General features: G+C 44.3%; 1 protein-coding gene across 8 annotated transcripts in view; it reads right to left on the bottom strand.

Annotated features, from left to right (window-relative positions):
- Positions 1-25,951, bottom strand: part of GRIA1 (glutamate ionotropic receptor AMPA type subunit 1) — a 280,959-nt gene that overhangs the window by 20,203 nt on the left and 234,805 nt on the right. For all 8 annotated transcript variants that reach the window (XM_073231145.1, XM_073231154.1, XM_073231125.1 and 5 more), the window contains 2 exons: positions 23,000-23,198; positions 17,520-17,767 (listed from right to left, as the gene is read on the bottom strand). In XM_073231145.1, coding sequence (XP_073087246.1) covers positions 17,520-17,767; positions 23,000-23,198 — 447 coding nt within the window. The remainder of the gene's footprint in view (positions 1-17,519; positions 17,768-22,999; positions 23,199-25,951) is intronic.

Genomic DNA, 25,951 nt, shown 5'->3' with positions numbered 1-25,951 from the left:
AAGCCCATGCATGTAACCACTGTGCACGTCAGCTCTCCAAAGACAGGATGCTATATGTATTGACAAGCTCTCTTCAGAACTCACAGACACCGTTTCCCTTCTATTCATTCAGTATTTTTTAAAACTTTTACTTTGCGCACAGTTGTAATGCCCAAGCATCTCATTCTCCAAACCTACAACAGAGTCAAGGCAGCAGATGGGAGAAGCTTCATCATAGGCTATTTCATAAGATGTTAATTTACAACTTGACCAAGCAGTTTGTTCATTCATTTGTTCCTTTTTTCTGTTCTTTCTTTCCTTTTTTAAGGAGACAAAAATGATGGTGCTAGAAGGATGTTAGCCTGGGGCTATTCTGGGTTTGGCAAACTGCTGTATAGTATGTGTCCTCCAGAAGACTGGCTGTACTGTAACTCAAGGCTACTGATAACTAGTAACGATAAAATCCTCAAGGAGAGCTCATGTTCACTGTGTTCAAAACAGAAGTTAAGGAGGTATGGATTTGATGTTAAAATATTCTCTTCTAAAAATATTATACTCAAATAAAGACAAGAGCTTAATAAAAGAACTCAGATATCTGGAAAATCCAGGGCCCTGGAAAGCATAGCCTATCTTGCAGACTAGTTTCCAGACATTTAGATTTCATGGATGAGGAAAAAAAAAAATAAAGCAGAGGTGGGAGACCCAGTATAGGTGTGTGTTAAGTGTTAATTCTGCTAGGTAAAAATATTTAAAGAGAGCAGCTACCATCTTCATCAGCTTCCTCCAATTGAATTAGGGCCACTCAAGGAATCAAAGAAATACAGGAAGGACTTTTTGAAAACAAACAGAGCAGCAAGAGTCATTAGTGAGGATTTTACAAAGGGCTCAAATACTGATGGTTATAGCGATTACTTATTTGATTAAATAAATCTCTAGCAGAACTCTTCTTATGCCAAGTCCTGTGCTTGGCATCAAGTAAAACAAATAAACATTAAAGAAAGCAAACAAAATAGCATCAGATATGGTCCTAATTGGGTAGAGTATGGCTCAACTGAAAATTCGCAGATTTAGAGAGATGTTCAGCATAAGGGAGATCCTGGTTCTGGGTCTCAGAACAGGCAGCTAGCCCTGGAATTGCTAACAAGGTGATGCACATGGCATTCATTCCCCAAGAGGGCCAAGGAGCAGAAGAAAAAAACCCCAACTACGGGAGTCCTGACCTTCAGCCACAGGAGCTGATGGGTCCTGAGCGCATCTGAGTCAGTGAATTATCTTTGAAAGTCTTGGAGGATGGGGAGGAGTTGCAGTTTTGGGAAGAGAGTGTCAAGGACGGCCTTGTACTCACTGAGATCAATGCATGAAAAAGCTTGATTATCAAATACTTGCAGGGAAATTAAAGTTGGGAAAAAACAGCCATGGGAGATATTTCAGTGGTTTTAACTGGGCCTTAACTCACAAAAGGTTAAGGACTAAATTCTGGGCTTCAATTCTGAAGCAATTGTTCACATCCCATTCTTTTCTTCAAAAAGGAATTCAAGCATCTAAGGAGGGTTGGATCACATTTACACACAGCCTGTGATGCTACGCTCTGTCTCTTGTCCCCCAAACAAAGCTTCAGTTTTAATCAGACCAAGCTGCTAGGCATCCTGCTGTTCTTCAGAGCAGTGTCTCTTCCTGCTTCTATATGCTTGCTGTTCCCACCTTCCCCTAACCCTGGCTGCCCTGCAGGGCTCGCATATTTTCCTTGAACCCTCAATGTGTCACTGCCCTTTCCTTTAAACTTCCCTGGCACCCAGCACTCAGTTCATTGCCTTGCCTAACACTGTTCCATGTGTTTTATTCTTAGTCTTTAACTTGACTATAAATCCTTTGGAATAAAGAGTTAATGTCTTCAGGCCAGTTCCCTAAATATTTATGAGGGCCAAAGAAGCAACAAGCACTGTGCTAGGCACTTAGTAGGAATAAAGAATTGAACAAGTTTTGACTTCATCTTTCAAGGAATGTACCATCTAGTGTGGGAGGTAGAGAAGCTTCTTAGTAGTTCACGGAGGACTATATCTGATGTTATAATAAAAGGGTTCTGGAAGCACCAAAAAAGGAGAGTGGTAAATTTTGATAGTGGGTGGGAGTTAGAAAACCTTGAAGGAGTGCTCTATGAGAAGGGAAGAGTGAAATCAGAAGCCTAAGCCAGGAGGACAGGACCTGGGGAGTGTGGTTATGAAGGGGGGAGCTTCTGAGAGAGGAGCTCACAGCAGCTGACTGAGTCCAAAACACAAGCATCCTTGAATGCTATACCAGGAAGTCCACACTCTGTGGGCCAGGGAGATACGGAAGGTGTTTAAGCAAGGAGAGGCCTTAGCAGCCCATCTATACTCTGCGATCAGTGCTGAGTAAATATGTTCCAATTACTTAGTACCTAATGGCTCAGAGGAGAGGAACAGACAACACGGAAAATTTTAATTTTCCTGAATCCAGGGATAATGGAGATAATGGGTCGCCGCAAAGTAAATGGGGCTCACTTGGAAATTTGAGATTAGTTGTCAGTGGAAGAGGAATTAGATTTATTCTCTGAGATGCTGGAGGGCAGAATTATATCAGGAGATGAAGCCGCAGGGACATAGATGGCCACTCAATGTGACAGCAAACCTCGGAGCTGTTAGAGCTCCCTGGGAATTGCTATTTGAAAAGCAGCAGTTTGGCGGGACATAGTTGGTGGGACAACTCTCTGTCGGGAAAAACATGAAGGGAATTCATGAGCTAGATAAAAAGTTGAGATTTAATCAGTGGTTCCCAAAAGGCTGGTCCAATGAGGCAGGCCAATTTGTGATGAAGTTTACATGTACTGATGGGAAAATGAGGAGAGATAAGGTGAGTTTTCAGAAAGCTTAGCCTTTCCATTTAAAGGGCAGCCCTTTATGTGCAATTGATTATTTTCTTCCTTCTTTTGTGTTAGCACATTTCTTCTCCTATGAAATGATGAGAGATGGTAATTTTTTGTTTCCTTTAATATCTTTCCTTGGCATGAGCAAACATTATCAAGGGTCCCCACTCTGCCACCGTTTTCTGGTTTGGCATTGTATCAGTCCGTGACTTCTCCAGTGTGGGGACTGCAGGACTTCTAGGGGAGAGACTTCAAAGGGCTCTGCATCCACCCTGGCTGTTGATGAGTGACGTTTGAGGCCACATGGGGGGCTGTGAAGGGTGGGGAGGGACTCCCTCGCACAGGTCACAGGTCAGTGCATAGTGAGCATGGCCAACCTAAGTCTTCCTTTCCTGGGGCTTGTGCACTCTGGGGCCTGGGTGCTCCTGCCATGAAGCAGGCCCCACCACCACCTCTGTCCCTTTGCACCTCCTCCTAAGCCAGCCAGGCTGCAGCAGCCCCTCCGACGTCAGCCTGTGCAGGCATTAAACCACCTCAGCTAGTGACCATCTTAGGGAGACACCTTCTTTGGTTGGGTGTTTCTGCCCCTTTGCTGAGGCCAAACCAGAGCCCCAGCAAGAACCACAGCTTGCTGGGCTGCCGCACCTGATGGGAAGAGTGGTCGAGTCTAGGACAGAACTTGGCGTTTGTGGACCAGGGTCCTACACAGCATCCCTCATCTCCTCCTTTTGGGACCAGGGTCTCAGAAACTCCTTCTGGTATCAGTCCAGTTTATGACATGGTCAGTGTGGACCATCTAAGGTATGTGGCATCACTGACTGGGCAGAGAGCTAAGGGTCCACAGGCTCTGCTGGCCTGCACCTTGGGGTGCAGGACAAACTGGGAGAAGTGAATGACCGAGCAGAAGGAAATAAAAGAGGTAGTGGGATTATATCAGGAGCCACAAAGGCAGATGCTTAAAGGATACAGGGAGGGTCAGATTTCTCTCTACCTGTGACCCCTGCAGGTGGTTCTCCTCTGAGGCAGACTCAAGGAGCAGACAGTTCAGGGATCTAGGAGGAGGACTGCTGGTCAGGCAGCGAGTCAGGCTGAAGACACAGGTTTTGTCTTTGGTTTCTCACTTATAAAACAACATGAAGGAATTGGCTTAAAAAATAAAAAGCAAAAACACATGTAGAACATCCTTTTAACCTCTCCACTCTCAGGTGGAGGAAAGACTCCGAGGCCAGGGCTGCGTCCTTCACTTGTCTCCGACCAAGTTACATGGCAAGTCCTGTACCTGAACCTAGGGTGACCCACTGGTTTCAGCTTGCTCGGGACTTCCCAGGTTTTAGCACTAAAAGCCCCACATGCTGGAAACTTTGCACACTTGGGCAAACCAGGATAGTTGGTCACCCTAACTATACCTCCGTTTTCCCATTTGTAAAATGGGAATAATGACATGCTTATGCTCCAGCTGCTTGTAGTGTGAGCATCAAATGGGGTGTCAGACATGAAAGCACTTTGAGATGAACTCCAGACAAACGCAGGAGCTGGACATGAAGTGCCACAAAATACGCCCCTCTGTATGTCGGCACGTGCTCTCCTGGACACACGTTGCCGCTTTGTATGTACATGTTCGTCTTATAAGCATCTACCATATGTCGTTCTCTGCAAAGGCTGCTGCAGTGACCTGGGCAGAACGAAGCAGGCCTGCCTTCCTGTCCCACCCTGCCTGAGCACTCTAGAGCTGCAGACGTGGCTCTCTGTCATACACCAGGTCAGGAGCTCTTCAGGCCCTGCACCCAGCACAACAGAGACAGTCTTAAGTTGAGTATGCTGTCCAACAGGGTTGTACTTGAGCCCCCAGAAGCTGTACCCTAGTTTTACATGTGTGATATTTATTTCTGGCCCTGTAACTTCTTTTAGTGTCCTCGGGCTAAGATCCTCTGACATGGCACAGAGACCTGGATGGGGACCTGAAATCTGGCCCCTCCAAAAGGGATGTACAGACAGATAGCATTTTGGAGGCATGTTTGATCCCCGCCTGCCCCGGATTATGAGAAGCAGATGTCAGCAGTGCATTTGCGGCTCACAGTAAACCACATCTGGTCTTGTGATGCGGAGCCATTTGCCAGCAATCCCAGCATAGGGTCTGTGTCAGATTCCTCAGAGATGCTTGACAAAAGGTAACTAAGGGAATGAATGAAAGTCCCCCCACAATTACTGCAGGGAAGGGGAAACACCATTCAGAATGAGAGCCAGCCCACTGGTCTCATCTCAGTCACCTCTGGCTTAATGAAAGGAAGAAAAGCTAGGCCAGTTCTCAGGGCTGGCCACTGAAAGACAGATACCAGTGTGAACAGAATGCTGGGCGGGCAGCAGGACCATTATTTTCTTGTGGACTTTAAAATACACACGGTCGGGATACTGGAGAATTATGTCTGCTAGTGATAGAGAATGGCTTGTGAGGAAGAGAGGAAAATGGACCTCCCTGGCCCCCCACCTGGGCCTGAGCCTGCCCCTGTCTTTCCCTCCTTCCTCCCCTGCCTCCCCTGCCACTTTTAGCTCCTCAGCTCTTGCTTCAGTAGCTCTGCCCCCTCTGTTTTTTATAATGGGATTCCATGAGAGACTTTGAGGAAATGGTTCCCTGCTGCAAACAGCAATAATAAAGATGGGGGAAAAAATGCAGGAATTACTCTCCTCTTCACTCTCATACTGTCTGCTTGCTATGTTTTTTACCTGAAATACCTTTCTCCCTAACTTGTTCACAGATATTCTCTCCAGTGGTTTAAGACCCTGTTCAGGGACTGCTGCCACCTCCTGGAGGCCTTCCAAGAACTCTCACCCTGGGGAAGGGCAAGATGTTAACCCCTACCTGCCTGGTTTTCCCCCTGTGCCTTGTTGGTCTGTCTGTCTGTCTGTCTGTACTTCCTCCCTTCCTTGTATTAGTATTAGTTGTTACTGCAGTGTATCTTCTTTCTTCCCTTCTCAATTGTGACCAACTCTCAAAAGTTTCAATAGTTCATACAAAAATTGAGATTTCCAGTTTCTTTGGAAGATCGGGTCACATTCCCACATGACAACATGACAACACTATCTCAGAACTGAAGGGAGGCTCTCCCCTTTAGACAGGCATATACTCTCTTGTTCACTAAGTCCCCACCACTTCCTATCATTTCCTAGAGACTGTCAATTCTCCATTTAGAGCATAATGTAGTGGATAAGAGCATAGGCTCTGAGGCTGGGCAGCTTGGGTTCAAACTCTGACTCTGCCACTTATTGGCTGTGTGACCTTCTTAACCACTCTGTGCCACTGACTCATGATCTATAAAATGAAGTTCATAATAGTACCTATTTCATTGGGTTCTTATGAGGATTACATGAATTAGGTAATGCATATGAGGACTTAGAGATTGCTTGCCATATACAGCAAGTACTCAATAAATATTAACAGCAGTCATTACTTTTCATGTTTGCAGTGTGACTTTGTTTCTCAGAGTATAGTAGTATAGCCTGTACTCATGACTCTACTAAAAATGAGGAAACCACATAGGGATTTACCCTGAGTCTATTCCACTCATTTTCATCACCAGCCCCCTGGAGGCGTTTGAGGCTATAGTCCTTGAATTAGATAATGAATTTTAGGTGTGCCAATTGCATAATAATTTTGTTTCCTTAAGAGGATTTACTTTAGCCTTTAAAAATATTACACCTAGAATGTTGGTAGAATTAAATTGCATGATTATGGTCATGTACTTTCATCTGTTGCCTTTACTGTCTTCACTAGTAATGGCCAAAGAGCCATGAAATAAGAGTTGGTTGGTTTGATTTGTATTATATGGTCTATACTTTAGGCCTAATATTACCTGGTCCTCGTGAATCAGATCAGACCTGTCAACAAATTTCGTAACGTGCTCACAGTGTCACCATACATGGAAGCTGGACATGTAGGAATCAGTCAATGTGATGAACAATAGGCAGTTTCCTACATGCTAAATTTTCTGCTAGGTTCTCTGGGACAGTTGGCTTTTGCTTCACTGAACTGTACCTTCAGATATAAGTGGACAGAAGGAAGCAATAAGAGGAAAGACATGGGTGTGGGGTGAAGCTGTGGTGTTTGTGGGCCATGAGGGGACTGACCAGGCTAGTGCTGTGGATTCTCTCTCTTTTTTAAAAATTCTTCCAAAGGAATAAAATGAATTCCCTTGGGAATAAAAAATGTGGTTGAGAGGTCATTATACTCTTTTTCTGCTAGTATGCTCTAAGGGGTGAACAATGTGTAAACGTTCCTGCCTTTCTTTTGTTGGGAGCCTCTTTTGGCTTGCCACCTTCATCTCAGCAAGGGGATGTCCTCTTCCTTGGTCAGGGAGTCACCCGGTCTGGCCTGTTCCCCTCTGAGGAAGGGGCTGATCACATGTGATTATCAAGCCATGGAGCCATTCACAAAATGTTACTGGAACAGAAGGCCCAGATTTCCTGTGCAGGGACTCAACTCAGGACTCCCCCTTCCCTTTTCCTTTTCTCCCTGCCTTCAGAGACCTGGGTCTGCCCAGGAGTGTTCTACTTTCAGACATATAGAAGGAAGCAATGAGGCTACTAGCCGAACTTTTGGGCACCAAGTGGAAAAGGGAACACAGCTGCACATTTGAGGATACCTGTCTCTTGGAATCCTGATATCTCCACCTCACTGTGAGGAAAAGAAGCTGAGGGTGGTCTGGCCCAGCGAAGCCAATCACCACTTATTTGGGTCAGATCCCCAAAAAGAGTTAGGTGCTGAGGGGAAGCAGAAAGACAGGTAGGGGAGGAAAGGAGATTAATGTTCAAGAATGTCTCGCGCACCAAGAGCTCTTTATAAGTGATTTCATTTATTTCCAAGACAATCCTGCGAAAGTTTTATCAGGATCCTCATTTGGAAGATGAGAAAAGTGAGCCTCAGAGGGATTAAGTTATGATAGATGACAATTCTTAGTCACTTGGGTGTGTGCCAAGCACTGCGTTAAGCACTTCATATTATCTCATTTAGTCATTTAACAACCACTGAAGTAAATGCTAGTGTTACCTCCAGTTGTTATATTTGGGAAGTGAAGTGACTTGTCTGAGAGACTTTTGTCAATTAGCAGACCTGGGGTTAGTAATCAGGCCTGACTTCAGGGCCCTAATGAGTAGTCCATGGTCTATACTGCTGCCTGCTACTTTCCCAAGATCACACAGGTTGTAAATGTGGGAGGCAGGGTTTGAATCAGCACCAAAGCACGTTGGCTTCCCTCACTCACAAGCCTGAGTGGCAGAGCTGTGACAGGCATCTGCTCTGTCTTTTTATAATGGCAGCTGCATTCTTAGAAGAGACAAAAGTTTGGACCAGTCTGAAATGAAGTTGCTGATGAGGAGAGAAAAAATATGCTGTTTTTGACAGCAACAGTTCCTTAAAAGAAAGCAACATACAATTTTTTTATCTGTGGGAGAAAACTGTGCTTCAGCAGGCACATGACAGCCTGGGCTGGGCCGCTGTTCTCACCATGGTAAAGGCCACTCACTTCCCATGTTGTTCGTCTCCCTAGACCCATCCTTGCCACCTTGTTCGGCCACCTTTCTCTCTTTCTCCTTCATCTGTTGCTTTGTCATTTATGAGATTCTCAACCAGGCATGATAAAAATGGAGCCCTAACAGGAATAATGCATGTTTGTCTTTGTGATTTCACCAGAATTCTCCAAAATAAATCTGCCCCATGGAGCTCCAGCCTAGTGCTTCAGGAGGGAGAGCTTCAGTGGTGGAGGCCCCCAGGTGGCTCATCTCTCCTGGGGTTTTAAGGATGGCACCTTACAGGGTGGCAAATGCAGTGAGGGATGCCCCCATCAGCAGAGAGGTGGGGATGGGGAAAGGAAGAGGGTTTCAGAGTCAGGGTTTGTACTTAAGCTCCTTTCCACAGATCACATGGAGAAGCTAGGCAGTGTCATCTCTCTGAACCTTAGGGAAATGGTAATACCTAAATCCGGAGGTGAGTGATGATTAATGCTTGAACCTGGGGCCCTGAATGCATATTTAGTGGAATGAATGCAAGTCTCCTCTTTGCTCCACACTTACAGTACAATCAGTCTAAAGTCATTGGATTTTTATAGTTGAAAGGAGTTAAAAGCACGGTAGAGTTTTGGGAAGCATAAAATTTTAGGGGTGTTTTGGTTCAATCTGTCATGAGCAAGAAGGGAGCCTTAACACTGTGTGGGTATGCTCTTTCCCGCTTTTAGGTGTAGGGCAGTGATGGCAACCCATGGTTGGTTCCCTGATCTTGGAGAGAAGGGTTTGTGTGCTCCCCAAAGGCAGATAGTGCAGAAGGGAGGCAAGAATTCCCTAGGGAATTCAGGCAGCGCAGCCAGCCAGCTGCTTCTCTTTATGGGAAGTGTTTTCTCATTTGTATGTTGGTTGGGTAGGACCAAATGACATTGCTTGTGTGTGTGTGTGTGAGGTGGGGAGAGAGTAAATGAGCTTCATCCTCTGAATAATTGTTATTTCTTCACAGTTTTCCTCCTTACATCCATTCTCACCTATTGGTTGAAAAGAGGTTGTGGAACCATTTTTTGGGTTGATAATCCAGCTCTCCAATTTCCATGCCAGGTAATCCTGGGCCAGTTCCATAACCTCTCTATGCCTTACTTAGTTTCTTGAACTGCATGATCAAGATGAAAACTGCAAGGAAATCAAGATTACCTTCACAGCATTGTAGTTAGGATTACATAAACTAATGCACACCAAATACTTCAGAGAAGGGCCTGGGATGAGTTGGTGCTAGAGAAATATTAACACTAGGTCTTAATCCTCACCACGAAAATGCTACATCAAGCCTCATCACCCCACTGCTGGGACTTCTGCACCGGGCTGCTGCACCAGTCCCTGAGGAGGCTGTCTCCATGTACTCTGTAATCCCCCATGTGTCCTGACCTGAGAAGCTTTTGTATTGATGCAGCTCTCTTCTGGCAAACCTCCAGTCTATTCAAACACACACACACACACACACGCACACACACACGCACACACACACGCACACGCACACGCACACACACGCACACACTTTCTGCCTCCCTCTGTCTCTTTGTCTCTCCCTTCCTCTTTTTCTCTCTCCCTTTTTATTCCCCTCTGTTTCTTTCTTTCCAGCTCTTCTGAAGATGCAGGCAAACCCTGCCTCTCTGCTCTGAGAGCTTTGTCTCTGATCAGGCCAGACCTGGGTCACAGAGTTCATGGGGTTACCATGACAACAAGCATCCTTGGCTACCCATCAGGAGGCAAGGACCAATTGAAAGGGACTGTCATTTCCCTGGGACATACTGTATTTATTCTCAGCAGCGGGCCCTGCACTGGTACTATACTATGGGAAGAGGGTAGGAGGGACAAACAGAAATATCAGGGTTTAATTTTTTTCAGTGTGCTGTCCATGGGGGAGGACCACACATTGTTCTCAGAGAGAGACGTTTTATTTCTAATGCAGCCAGGGATGGAGTGGGGTGCAGTGGGGTTCATATGCATTTCTGATGGACACAGTTTCACAAAGAAGGAAAAAATAAGTTTTTTGGCTCAAAAGTGTCTTTTTAGTGGGTCTAATAGGAGGAGGATGGAGCAGAGAATTAACAACATTAATGAGTACCTCTGTGACAAGCACTTTATCAGAACCCAAAGCAATAGCAATGAATTATTATTATTCCAATTTTATAGAAAAGAGAACAGAGGCTCAAAAGTTATAATGACTTACTAAGCTAGGTCAACCTGCTGGTGAACTAATGGCCCTTGAACTTGAATTGAGGTTGTTTGACTCCAAGGATCATAGTTTTGACATTTTGACACCATTCAATGCAATGTCCCTGTCATGTTCCCATGACATTAATTTTCCTTCTCTTTCTAAGGTGCTGCCTCCTCAGACCACTTTACATCTCTTTTCGCTGCCCTCTAGCCCCATTTCCCAAAATGTACTGCTGTCTACATATAACAGAATCACCTGGGGGGACTTGCTAAAATCGCACTTCCCTGGCTCCCACCCTGGCCTGTAGAATCAGAAGTCTCAGGAATTGGAGCTGAGGGAGGGGTATTTTTAACCAGCTTCTCTACTTTAAGTTAGGGAATGGTTTTTTAGAGCAATAGATTCAACAACACGCTAAACAGTGCTTGCTTATTTGTTTCCCAATCACATTCTGCGTCAACATGATTCTTTCTCCAAAAAAGATCTCCTAAGGGCCTCTGTAACTCCCAGATCAACAAACAAGAGATGTTCAGGAAAGGACCAGTGAACCAGTTTGTAGAAACAATCATGTCAGATTGTCTCAGTCCGGAGGGGGCAGCTGGGAGGTGAGAACACTCCCCACGTAAACCTTGATATCTCTTCCTGTCTCCTTTAACCAGATGCCAATATGGATAAGCAGTTCTTAGCAGATATTTCCCAAAATAGGGTTGTATAAAGGGAGAAAAATATATTCAATAGGCATGCCAGGGAGACTAAAATGTTGATGAGTAATCTTGAACTTCTGTCTGATTAAAAAAAAAAACAGATATAGGCAAGATACAGTCAGTGCAGTAGGAAGAGGGAAACGGTCATTGCAGTCTCTATCATTCTTGCTCCTGTGCCATGAATTTTGTATCCTGCCCACCAATGCCTTCCTGAAACTTCTAGGCATTCCAGAGGTAAAGCTGAGGAGGTAGCAGTAATTCTTTTTGGGAGGTAAATCCCACCACATCTTCCCATTTTCTGTCCTTGCCAGAATCTGTTTGTACCTGATCAAGCCTTAGGCAGGAGCACAAAAGGCCTGGAAAGCTTATGTAACAGACTTCTTTCCCAAACCACCAAATCTTAAAGTAAAGGCTGTGACTGGTGACCAACAGGGAGCCCTTCACTTCTTCCATCTGTCCCCATCCATTGTGACCTGGAACCACATTCATTATCTCCTACCAGGATGATCGCAACAACTTTCTAAATGACCTCTCTGCCTGTGTTCTTCCTCTCTCAAATTCACATTGCCAACCACTGCCAGTGTGACCTTTGGGAGCCTGATTCATGCTCCCTCCAAAGCAATGGCCTTCAATGGCCCCTATTGTCACTGAATCAAAAACAGAGAGATTTTTGAAATCCTTCACAGTATGGCCACAACCAGTGGCTCCTATGTATTAAGCATTCTCTAGTTAAAGTGGATCCCTTGTTCCTGAAAACAGGCCTTGTGTTTTCCCACCACTGCTTCCTCTATCCTCTTTATCTGGAGAACCCTGTTTCCACTTCTGTTAGTTACTTCAGGGCTTATCTTAAAGGTTACCTCTGCCATGGAATCTTTGCAAATCTTTCCATTTCAAATGTTGACTCTTTTGTGAGTGGTTGGTTGTGTTATGGCATTGGGTAGAATAACAGGTGCCTGTGTAATTCTGCTCACGAGCTCTGTACTGGGGGCTGTGCATCATTTAGGGGCTGGGACTGCAGGTCCCTCACCTCCACTCCCTCCTCTACTCCCCGAGTGCTGTGTGCTGTGCTGTGTGCGGAGAAGATATTCAGAAAGGAACCTGTGAAGCTGCACTGGAAAGCCCAGGGAGCAGGTCTCAGATCTTTCTCGGGGCCCCTCACCCGTGAAGCTGTAGGAGGAAGCTGCGCTGCGCTCCTGTCCCCTTGGCCCACACGTCTGGCTTGGACAAAGCATGACAGGAGACAAACATGATCACAGAGACCAGAGAAGACTCCATATAACCACAGTTACAATTAAAGACCAGCCTTTGACCAATGTCCTCATTAGGGTCTAACTCTTAGCAAATCCATTCAATTCCTGGTGGATGGTTTGTGAAGGAGAATTCATTAGTTGCAATTTTAAATTAGGCCGATGTGGTATGGATTCTTCTTGGGTTGGTAAAACAGAGGCCATGTCCCCTTAGGAAACGGAACACATCATCTCTAACTTAAGGGGGATAACCATCATAATAAAGAAAGGAGACTTTAGTTCAGACCAGCAGATACATTTAGTTGGCAACAAAAGAGCCCAATAGATCATAATTAGTGGATTTACCAATTGCCTTTCCCTAGTGACCGGCATTGGCTGTGTAGGTCTTTATCCACAACCTAAGGGCTTCAGATACACACATCTCAGCCCCTTGCCCAACCCCACACATGCAGTGACAGCCAACAAACAGCATCTGTTTGAAAGAAACACCACCTGTCCAAATGGAAAATCAAGCACTGAACCACCTCACTTCATTAGAGTATTTGTTTCCAGAGCAGAAGAGACAAAAATACCATTCTGTTACTAACACAGCCGTTTAACGCTCTGTAGGGGCTGTGGTCTGGCTTCTGCCAAGTAGAGTTGGCGCGTCTTAGAGGAACATTTGGGCCTTAGATATCAGTTCTCTGACCTGGGGCAGAGCTGAGTGATCTGCCTTGAAGGAACCTGGAGGTTTTTCCAGGAAAGCTGGAGCGGGGAGAATGCCTGACAGATGTGGCGAGGTCTGGGAGCAGCAAGTGGTGGAGAAGGATGGCCATGGACGGCCTTTCTTGATGCAGGCACAGGCACTAAGCCTGGAGCACAACAGCCTGTGAAGGATGCAGGAGCCTTACCTTTAGGGCAAAAGAGAAGTGTGTAATGATGCCCATAGTGTGCTGAAGCAGCTTCCTGTAGTGTAGCCCCTTCTAAAGAGTTTGCTGCTTTATGAATGTCGGAACAGTCTTTAAGGAATAATTTTCTATATTCTAAGTAATTTGAAGACAAAGTTGATTTCCTCTGCCATACCATCTATGAGCACATATAAGCAGCCCCTTTTCCATGGGGAACAGGAAACACATACTACCCCTTTACTCTCCTTACTTCCCACCTCTGTCATGCAAAATGGTTTCTGGAGATCAGATCAGTGCCTGTTAAAGTCACCAGAGTAGGTATGAGTGTCTGTGGCATTCGGTTTGTCAGGACTCTTTGGTATTCGACCATGCCTTGGGAAATGGCCCCTTTTGGGGTGCATGAAGCAGAGATATGATGGGAATTTAGCTGGAGTGTGTGTGTGTGTGTGTTTACTCATACTTTGTGCAAACATTTTGCAATGGTATGTTTCATGGAACCTCTACACTATTGGTTGCTAGGATGAGTCCATTTAATTCAGAGATGAGAAGTAGAATCCCATAGAGGGAAGAAGGACTTTCCCAGGCCAGAAAATCATGGCCCTTTTAGGATGAGCATTACTCTTCTGTTTTTGAGTCAGAAGCTCATGGGTATTGTAAAGGATGCCAGTGGAGAGAGAAGAGCACCGGGAGAGAGCTGGGAGCCTGCGGCTGTCAGTTGGGTGTTCTTGACTTGCACATGAACCATCAATATTTGGAACATGTTCCTTTTCATTTCTTTTTCCCTTTCTCTTACTTTTTTTCAAAATCAATAAATGGTTATGTCTTATAGAGATATAAGCAATATAATTGGTTTTTCTTTAATATAGAATTGAGTCATTTTCAATGTTTACTCTGAAAAGAATATTTGGGCATGAAAAAAACCACAGAAGCAATGTTACTGTTCTAATGAGTGGTACATGGTGGTGTTAAAGTCACTAACCATTATCACCTTGTGCTTTTAGAGTGGTGAGCAGATGCTCTGGGCTCCAAAAGTCTGCTCTTTTATTTTTGAGTTAATTGTTATTATTTGGCCACTATGAATAGGTGCCAAGATCTTAGCAAGCATCCAGTTTTCTGCCTTTAACAGCTATGTGGGTCATAATAAATCCAGCATAGTGCTAGGGCGAGTACAGTCACAGGCTCTGGAGTCAGACCGAATGGACTTGAAATTTGGATCCTTCCTTATTAGCTGTGTCAGCCTGGTCAGCTAATCTAATTCTGTGCCTCTGTTTCCTCCTTTTTAAAATGGGGATAAAGGTACTTCGTAGGTATATCATGAGAATTATATGAGTTAATGCACAGATCACAGTGTGTGGCATGTGGTAGACACTCACTCAGTGATAGTGTATTAGAGTGGAAATTCATGAAATTGATGCGAGTGCCAGAAGACCTGACTTTTAGGTTCATGTCACTGAAACATCCAGTATTTTCTGAGTTTTTCACTTTTTACCAGGCAGCTATGTGTGGGATGGGGTGGTGGAAGTACTCTATTGACTGGACAAATCATGTCACCTCTCTGCACCTGGTTTTCTTAACTTTACATCCTAATGTTTAGATTGAATACTATCCTTGACTCATAAAGCTCAGTAAATTGTATTCAGCATCACTGATGTTCCTGGACCTTTAAGGACTCATTCTCCACTTCGGCTTTCTAGGGTTATGTTCTGTAAGATTTTTATAGAATAGTCTCTTCCAAGCACTATCCCCTGGGTCTCCTTTGAACTTTGCCTGAACTTGTACACAAAGTCTTTTAAGTTCTTACAAGAAAAAATGCATGAGTGATAAATATCAGGCCATTCAGTTTCCTTTTAGTACATACATTCAGTTATATCTACACTCCTACAGATATCTTTATTTCCTAGTTTTCAGATAACTACTTAGAACTCTTCAATGTATTTTCATTTCTCTACAAATAGGGACAAAATTCCTTTACAAACTCCTTCCCTATCTCATACGCCAATCTCAGCTTAACATTTTCTCCTCGATTACCTGTGCTTTAGGGGCAGTTAGTTTCTTTGACTTCAGCAACTGTGCCGTGATTTCTTGCCTTAGTCTTGCACGTGCTGTTCTCTCTGCTTGGATTTCTCTTCTCTGTCCCTTCCCTCACTTCACCTCCTTAACTTTTATTAATCTGTCAAATTTCTGCTTGAATAAAAGCATCCTCAGAAGTTCTTAGCCAAATCTGAGCCATCCTGCATGCCAGATTGGACCTTGTTTTCTCTGGGTGTGTTAGAGATCTTGTCTTTGTCTTGACTGTTCTGTAGTTTCAATTGAATCAGCTGCTGATTTTCATTTGGGACTCATAATTTTTGAATATGAATATTTATGTCTTACATAAATTCTCAAAAATTCCCTTCAGATATTGCTTCTACTCCATCCTCTCTTGTCTCCATCTGGAACTCATAGATGGATTCATGTTTGTTTCTTTATTTTCTGTCTTTTTATCTCTCTGTGTAGTATTTTGAGGAATTTTCTCCAATTTTTTCCCCCTACTAGAGTATTTTTTTTCTTCAACTTTGTTTAGTTCACTGTTAAACTCTTCCACTGAGATTTTATGTCAGTGAATCTACAATTTTTTTAACTTCTGTAAGGTCTAATTGGTATTTTCCCAAATATGTTTGGTCTTTTATGATAGTGTCTTTTTTCTTTTAAAAATGTTTTTGATTACTTTTATGTCTTTAGTTGTATTTTGGATTCTTGCTCATATAGACTGTCATATAATTTATAACTTTTCCCTACTTAGCACAGCCCCCAGAAAAATCAGCTTATGCTTTTGCTCTGATTTTGATTTCCTTTTTCCTTTCTGGCCTAGGGATTTCCTAACTTGCATTTAGAAAGCTATCACTTATATCTCTACCCAGCCTATCCAGTTGTTTTATAGTGAGAGTTTTGTTCTGGCCCACTGGTGGCGGATGTCCTCTTGGTCCCCTTGCATAGACTCTCATAGTACATGTCATATTATCATGAAGCATTAAACAATGATCATCTGTTCAATGTCTGTCTTCTGCAGTTCCATGGGGCCGTGGACTATATCAATCTTGTTCAAAGTGGTAGCTCTGGTTCCTAGCCTAGTGCCTGGAACACTGCAGGGCTCAATACTACTGAAATGAGTGAGCGAAGTGGAGGCAGAGGTGGCTCGGGATGTCATGTCACGATGGGTTAGGACCACCACTCCTTCCTTCTGCAACCTTTTCAAACACTTCTCACCATTCCTTGAACACTACCTTCCCTAAAATGATTTAATCCTTCTGTAATTGTCACAATACCTCACAGGTGACTTCACACTGCTGTTTTCAATTACCATCTATGTAGAGTATTCCATTTGGACTCACAGTTGCCTAGGACCTAGGATGGGCTGGGATGATTATCCACTCTTTACAGATGAGGTAACTAAAAGTTGGGGAGACGATATGTCTTAGCACTTGTAAATCAGTCAGCAGTAAATCCCAGAATTAAATCTAGGTCTTCTGACTCCCAAGTCTACTCTACCTTAGTTGTTTGGGATAGATTCCAGAGCTTCTTTGCTGAACTAACGGTTCTTTCTAAAGAAATCAGTATATGGGAAATAATTGGCATTTCGATTCATTCAGTGTTCTTTTGATTTGCACAGCCAGAGTGTCAGGACTCAGACTAATTGATGTTTCATTTGGACAGTGTGTTTATGTTTCCTTTGAGACAAACATTAAAACCACCTTCTGTCAGAGTATCCAGGTTGCTGGAGAACTCTGTTTATGGCCGAGTTGGATGCAGGGGGTTCTGATAAAGGATGGTGTCACAGATCACAGAACAGAAACACAAGGTTCATCGATGTCTAACACACTTGGAGGGGTCAGGTGAGGCGTGGGCAAGAACACATAGGCAGTGACAGTCATAGCAAGCTGAGGCCACTGGATCAATTTCCAACCTCAGGGCTGAAGATCTCAGGTGGCTGGAATCTTCCAGGCCCACAGATGTCCAAGCAGAGCCCTCTTGACAGCTCACACTGTGGCATGGGAGCCACATGGCAGACACAGCAGCTTCATTCCTGAGATAGGGAGGGGAGAGGGAGTACCAGGGAAGCAAATCTTGGCTACTTACCTCAGGGCAGACCCCTTGGGTGTCGCGATGCCATAGCCTTTGGAATCCAAGTTACCTCCCACCTTCATGGTGTCACAGGGTTTCCGCTGCTCAATGTACTCGTTCATGGTGGACTCCAGAAGGTAGGCGTATTTGCCTTTGGATTTTCTCACTCGGATCATCCCCTCCTCTGTGGTCCGCACAAAAACTGATGGCTCTGCTGACTTCATGTATGTCCACATCTTCTCAAATACAGCAATTTTAGACCTCTGGCAGGGGACAGGAACAAAGCTGGAATTAAGGGCTGGCTGTGCTTGGAATTGAGGTCGGCACACACACTAATGAAGAGCTGAGTGTAGCTTGATCGCACATTCATGAGTGAGATTAGCTCAGGAAGAAACAAATTATGAGTGATTGCAAAATAAGAGGCTCTAATTAGTATCAGTAGGTTCCAGAGTACAAATATCTTGCAAATACAGAATGAACAGAGTAGTTCAAAATCTTTTAATTACTGCTGAGTGATTATATTCCTCTTAGATATGGGGAAAGTTAAGAAACCGGGGTTTGTCTGGCTTTTAAAGTCATTAGAGAACCTATTGTTCAGTAAGGCCATCTTCATGTAGCCCAGAAGTGGAGAGCTGAGTCTCAGTGGAATCTGATGCCATTATTGGAAGAAAAAAGTATTTCCGGATCATGGGAGCCAAGTTTCAGTCATCCCAGATTATAAGATTGGCCCTCAGAATGTAAATTATTATCTGATAAAAGCTAATAACTTGGGACCTAATCTTTTAAACCTGTTTACATATCAAAAACCTTTAAATCTAGCCAACTACTTTCCTAACTTCCTCTTGAGCTCACTCTGGTTCTTCTTTCCTCTGGGACTTTCCCAGGCTGCCGACTCTCCTGGGTTCTCTGGTTTTCTCCAGCCACATCCTTCTAGTCATTTCACAGATCAGAAAAAATCCAATGTATTCTGAGAGAACCTCAGTTTCACAAGGGCAATAGTTCTCAAACTCCAGTGGGTACCGAAATTCTGTATAGAGATTATAAATGTGTAGGTCCCTTTGCTCTACGCCTATGAGGTTAGTAGGTCTGGGGTGGAGCCTAGAATAAATATTTTTCAAAAGTTCTCCAGGGCTGCTGTATGGCCTGTGGGGCCCTCACTTTTAGAAAGTGTGTTGTCAGGGCTGATATTCTCCTAGGGCACGTCCGGGCTGTCACAGGCCAGGCTGCTAGGAGGTGAGTCACCCTGCGTGTGCATAGGGCTCAAACGTCTGGATGCTCTTGGAGGGTAGAGGGTATCTTCCTTTGTGTGGGTGCTTTGCAGAGATTAACCTTGCACATAGAAGGCCCTGAGCCTATGATCCAGGAGCACAAGTCAATACTATCATCTAACACTCTTTCTAAAGGGCATCCTTTTCCCAAAGGGTAAATGTGTTGCAGGGACATTTTAATCTGGCTTTTGAAAATGTTTTGTAAATAGACAAGTATTAATCATAAAGAGGGACTATTTTTTTAAGGACAGTTACTATTGGAGTCATGCAACCTATAAGCTAGTAGTTAATGTATAGATGATTAATTTTAGTATAAAAGTCATCATTATACAATGTATCATTTTTCTTTTTACATAGACACTGGGTTTATTTCCTTGATATCAACATCAAGCATTGGCAAAATATTCATAGACAATTAAGGTGGTGATGATCTCAGGTGGCTGGAATGTGACAGTCGTAGTCACCTGGGACAATTGTTTACAGAGATATTTGGGCCCAGGAAAGTTCTAGGTCTCAAGGGAAAATTAATGGGAATAGTTGCTGAGAATTTCTGGGAGGCATTCTGTAGAGTGAGTCTTAAGTTTTAATAGTCTATACTTAGGTAAATGAAATTATTTTTTTCACAGTATGGTTTACATTCTGGAAAGGGCACTGGACAGGGAGAAGGAACCTTGGGTTCTAGTCCTACTTCTTTGGCTAACTTTCCCCATCTGTTCCTTACGGGGTTGGGGCAAGGCAAGCTTTTAAGTCTCTTCCTAGCTTGAAATATCTGATTCTTTACAAAATATACATCATTAGAGCAACAATGTCCATGTGAGAAAGAAGAAAGAAAGGAGAAAAGGGAGGGAGGATCTCAAAGTTTGGGGAGAAATACCCAGAACCAATCATAGCATCTACAATGCATTTAATATTCTCTCCCAGGAAACAGGCAAATGTATAAATTCAGCTGTGACCAGATTTGCAGATCATCTTCTAGGCACAAACCCAACACAACATGCGGCGGGGCGATTGCAAGATGCAATTTGACCTGACAGGATGGCCACAGCGGGGAGCTGGGCTGCTGACAGGCAGGGCTGAAGAGCCCTCTAGGCAACAGTATGCAGAAAATTAATATGTCCTCTCAGCTCACCCCCGATGTCCCGAACGCCAAGGCCTCTGGGAGCAGGCTATTAGGAAAATCTGATCTCCAGGGATGCGAAGGCCGTGTGAGTGGCAGGGAAGACTGGAAGCGTACTTGGGGTATTTGTTCTTGGGGCTCTCCTATCATCGGCAGCTCCCAAGGCCCTTCACACATCTTAATTAAACTGTCGATGGAGGATTAAGTGACTCTCGGGTTGGGGCTGCCTAGAAGCTGTGGGCTACCCTGGGGACCAGAAGCTAGACTTTTCACACTGGCAAATAACAATTCTTGTCTCACTATCCCTTCCTCCTGCCTTAAGAGGGTGGTAGGTAGGATAGTTTGCAAGGTCAGTCACAGAATGGAAGGGTTCATGGGCAATATCTTGTCAGTGCTCTTTTTTTTCAAGGCCCACGGGGTTTCAGTAAACTCTCCAGTGTCATAGTATATTAGTGGCAGAGCCGGGACCAATTCCCTGGTCTCCTGATTATACACCTAGTGTGTCTGCACTGCAACCAGCTGCCTCTCTCATTTTAGGCTTTGTATCTTACTAGCTGTGTGACCTCAGGTAGGTAACAACCTTTCTAAGCCTCAGTGTTCCTCTCCTAACAATGGTGGTGATGGTACCCACTGCACAGATATGTGAGAACAGAGACAAAGTGCATAACCCAGTACCTGGCACATGGTAGGTGTTCTCTAAGTTACTACATAGTTGTGCTCTTCCTTCAGGTTTTACCTTGGGTAGGAATGCCCCCAAAATGTCTGGCTTGGTACCAGAATATTAAATACATTGTAGATTGCTATGATTATATACATGGCAGACACTGATATCAAGAAAGAGTTCTTGCACATGGAGCCCAGATAAAGCCTCAGAATCATCTCAGCATGGAACTCCAGGTGACTACGACTGTCACATGGACTACCACTTATTGGTCAACAAGGCAGTCGTCATGGTTAGGGCACAGAGCTTGTAGAATATTCACTATATTGGTTCCTAATGCCTAATATTGTGCTGGACAAGAGATAGAAATATATCAGTGGACACAAGTATTAGTAGAACTTTGAGGTCTTAAGTCCCAGCTGTGCTTCCTAATTATGCCCGTTTTCTTCTCTGGGCCTCAGTTTCCCCACTTACAAAAGGAGAGAAGGTTAGACTTGATTTGTCCATGGGCCCATCTGGGAATCTGAGTGATCTCTAAGCAAACATAAATTAATGACACCACCCTGTTAGGACAGTTTCCTTCCCTGGGAAGAAAACCGGGGAATGAAGGTGGGGGCAGGGGATGAGGAAACAGATGTTGTACTCACCTGTAACACTGGCACCATGAATTCCCTGACTCTCAATTTCTTATCCACTAAGTGGACATGTAATCCCTGTCCTGCCTTAAGTCACAGGTGAAACATAAACGAGACAATGGATGTGAAAGTGCTTTGGGGACCGTGACATGTTAATCTACTGGGGATGAGGGCAGCATCAGGGGAACTGAATTGGGTGTCACCAACTGCATCAGCAGCAGCCGGGGTGTAGGACAGGCTGGATGGACACATGGCAGACGTCTCCTTCACACTTTGGTAGCAGGCTAAAAATGTCAGAATAGTCACTAGATTACAAGTGTGTTTTTCTACTAACTTCTTGGGTAAGCTTGAGCAAGTTACATTTCTCTCTGGAATGGCAGATTCTGAACTACGTGACATCTAAGTTACCATTTTGCTCTAATATGTTGATAATGGATGATTTAGCCTTAGAGTTGGATGAGTGGTAGATAAGACTTTGGTCCCTTTTGTGCCTGTCCTATAGGACCCAGAGCCCATCGTTCTGTGGGTCACCCAGGCAGGGTCAGGGCTTCGCTCCAGGAAGTTGCTGTGCAAACCTGGGGTGTATGCACAGGATCCCCAGCCCTTCCTTGAGGCAATGCAGAGGCTTGCTCTTTGTTCTCCCACTACTTATTATCTGTGTGACCTCAGGCAATTATTTTAACCTCTCTGGGCTTCATCTATAAAATGTGGAAAACAAATTCCTAACTCACCTCTAATGAGAGGATTAAGTGAGATTATTCATGTAGGGTGTGCTTAGCAGAGGTTCTGATTGACAGTAAGTGCTAAGTAAGTGGTAGCAGTTTTATTTGATCAATATATGGCATCCCAGTGTGCTACCTGTTCAACTCCCAGGATGAACATATCCAAAGTCCAGAGAATCACAGGTTTTCCTTCTTCTGGGCATTTATTCAAGTTGTTCCTTCACCTGGAATGTAATTATCTTACTCAGGTCTGACTTGGTTTCATGATGTCTGGAAATATTTCCATGTCTGTCCTTTATGGCCTCAATCCATAACCCTCCTTCTCAATGGCTCCGAAAGGCAGGCAGCCCCCGAGCCCTAGTGGGGAAGAGAGTCCTCATTTGTTGTTCTTTGTTTACTGTGTGTTTTGGATGCCTCATTTCTTTTATTCTCATAATGACCCTTTAAGACTGACATTGTTCGCCTCACTTTATAAATGGGGAAATGGAGGCAAAGAGGCTAAGTGCTGCATAAAGAGTGAAGGCTCTGGCCCTCTGTCCAGCTGAACCTCAGTGTGTTCCTAAGGTCTCTGCTCCTCTGCCTTCCCTCACTGCCTCCAGCCACAAGGCATCTACCACCTCCCCTCCAACTTCAGAGTTCCTCCTTCCTGGCCCTGTTGCTCAGTTCCAGTAGTTGTTTCCCACATACCATCTCCTTATTCATCAAGTCTCCTAGGAGGGGACATAAAGGACATTAGGTCCTGATCTTGTCCCTAAGCTGTTTCTAATAAATTACTAGAGACCATAAAGTCTGTATGGGATCAGGGAAAGACTAATTGCCATATACTTTGCAACCCTCAGAGAACTTGGCACAGACTGGCATTTGCAAAGGGTCTGATTCACTGCAAGAGGTTTGAAGTTTCCATGAATACAGAAATGTGGATTCTTTAGGGATCTGTAGAAAGCAGAGAAATGTCTGAGTTTCCCTGACTTAAACTATGTTAAGCAGTTGCTCTGCCTAACTAAAATCTCATCCTCTTTAATGCAAGGACTATTTTAATAACAATAGTGGTTCCCTTTTGTGAAGGTGCTGTGACACAAGAGAGGCCCCTACCCTGAAGAACTCCTTAGTGGATCCTGCTTCCAGTGTCCCATAAGCGATTTCTGTCTGCTTTGCTAGGTCTTCGGCACTCTCAATGGGAGACACCATTCTCTCCACGGTCAGGAAGGCAGCCAGGTTGGCCGTGTATGAGGAGATGATGATCAAGGTGAAGAACCACCAGACGCCACCAACGATGCGGCCGGACAGGGACCTGCAGGCCAGGGGCAAGAGGAGTCAGAAGCACAGGCATCAGTTGCAGAAGGCTATGGGGAGGGGCCTGGGGCCAGCCCGAGCCACGTCAGCGAGCTGTCAAGCCCTGCTGCACCCTTTCTGTTTCTCAGTGAGATATGAGAGTTCAAATGCCAGAGAGGTTTTCCTCTGCCTTTGGCTTCTTATCATGGATGAGGAGCTGCGGGGTTCCTGTCCTTGGGGGGTGATAACGCCCCACAGGCACATATTCACACTCACTTTCACACATACATATACATCAAGACACATGCCAACAAGGACACAAGATATGTTAGTACTTGCCCACAAAATCACCAACATGTATAAACACCCTTGTAAATGGAGTTCATATATGTCAAATGTTTGTGTATACATATATGAATGAAAATGCATTTACAAGCTGATGCACACATTTGATCATGTCCAGAAATGTGTTCAGCCTGCTTTCTTGTTATTTCCCTTCTGGCTGGCAAAGGCTGCCAGAATGAACGATCTAGAAGGAAGAGAAACTGAGAACATATTGGAAATAGAATGAGAACAATGGCATTCCAGCCACTTGGGGGACTGTCACCACGGAGTGCAGACGTAGTTCTCCCTCTACCACAGAGAGAATTTGGCTGAAATAAAAGACAAAGCATATTTTGTCATAATAAAATGGCAAATATGACAGTCATCATACATGAGGTGAAAAACTTATTATTGATCTTCCTGGAGTCCTGTTCTCCTCTCTTAAGCCCTACCCAATGGAGAGAAACAGGACCAGCTAAGAGCTTCTCTGTGTTTGTCCAGATTTGGCCAGGAGATTTCCAAGTCCAAAATACCTTCCCAAAGATATTACAGAATGATTTAGATGTCATATGGCATGATCTGATGGGGTGGACAGATGGGGCATCAAATCATATTGTATAGTGGTAAAGTTATTTGCATTCTGTTTCTCTCTCCATCCTAAATTTATTAAGGAAGTGTCATCTGGAGCTATTGTGACTTTAAGCCTTTTCTTACATGTATTTCAACAGCATCAAGCTCAAAGCCATTAATGGGAGACAGTACTTAACTAGAACCTAATATTTACCAGTCAGAAAAAACACCAATCCAAACCATGAGTTTTATAGATATGGAAATTGAGTCTCAAATCACATTGACCCAGAAGCACTACCCAGACCTGCTGGCTGGCTTGATCATTCCACACTGGACCTCATTTTCAAAACCCTGGTCAACACTCTGTCTGTGTTATTTCCATGTTTCTGTGTTCTCTGCATTATTTCAGTTTCTTGGAGATGCCTTTTCACTCCAGGCAGATGGTGCTCACCTGAAATCCAATAAATATTTGTTGTTGCTTGCTCTATAGAAAATAAGGCTCTTAATATGCTTCACATTACGAGGGAAATAAGAGGAAATATGTTCCAAGGAATGAGACCAGGAGAGTGGAGCAAAGCTATGTCATATGAAGAACAGCTACCGAAGGAGGGAAGATTTAGCCAGAAGGAAAGACTTGGAAAGATGTGTTCACTGAATGATTGACATAAGGCTTGCACCATATGACCTGATTTAGGAGCATATGGCAGAAGTTCCAGAAACAGACACTACCTAAACACAAGAAAGTGGTATTTGGGTAGTGTGTAACAAAAATGAGATGGCCATGCTGGGGGTAGGAGTGAGTTTCTCCACTTCTGAGGATGTTCATCTGGTGGACCATTTGCAGAGATGTTATACTTGGTGCCTACTCTTGGTCGCCCAGGGTACCAAATCCTAGGACTACAACTCTAAGCAAGTGGAGGAAGGGTCAGACATCACATGGGGCCATCTTTCTCTCCTATTCTTCCCATCTCTGAGATTCTGTGATTTGAAATCATAAGTAAGTAGATTGCATGGCTTCCTCTGGGCAGTCAAGCCAAATGAGGCACATAGAGGCAAATGCTCCCAATGCTGCAGGACTAGCACACATCTGTACTCCAAAGCACACCAGTCTTTTGATAACGAAACCAGTGCTCTATTCATCTTAGGAGGTGGCAAATAAAGTGTTTAGGCCTGTGTGAAGGTGCTGCTTCTTTCCCAGCTCTGAGTGAGCACAGTGGTGTCTGAACTGGACTCACTGCTTCCTTTTAGCGTCTTTCCCTCCTACTTCTCTACCTGACCAATTCTCCACAAGGCAGCCTGAGTGAACCTTTTAAAAATGTTAATTGCATCATATTGTTTCTTTAAAGTCCATCAAAGCCCTCCTCTTAGACTTTTAATAAAATTCAAGCTCCTTGATGACCCTCAAGGCCCTCTGTGGTCTGGGCCCCGGCTCCAGTGCCATCCTCCAACACGTCTCCTGCACTCTGGGCTTTGTTTGGTCCATCACACTAACAGGCTCCTGCCCTTATCACATGCCGCTCTTGGATTATTGCCACCAACCTTATTCTTCCTTCAGACCTCATCCTAGTAATCACTTATTCAGCAAACAAGACCCTCAGAGCCCCCATGCAGCTCACATGGCTGTTGAAACCTGACATCTATTTGTATGATTGTCTGTTATTCCCCAGACCATAAACTCCATGAGAGTAAAGGAAACTTGTACTACTTTTGTTCAGTGTTGTATCTTCCAGCACTATGGACAGGGTGGCCACAGAGTGGGCATCAGGAACAAGCGAAGGCATGAAAGTATGGAATCTCATACCTGGTGGCTCTATTCACGCTGGATTCTAGAGACCAGACATATTTTATAGGGCCAGGAGAATCCAAACCTGATTATAG

This window comes from Manis javanica, chromosome 1 (genome assembly GCF_040802235.1).
Source record: "Manis javanica isolate MJ-LG chromosome 1, MJ_LKY, whole genome shotgun sequence".
Lineage (NCBI taxonomy): Eukaryota > Metazoa > Chordata > Mammalia > Pholidota > Manidae > Manis > Manis javanica.
Note: the sequence above shows the minus strand (reverse complement) of the source record. Positions and strands in the feature narration are given on the sequence as shown.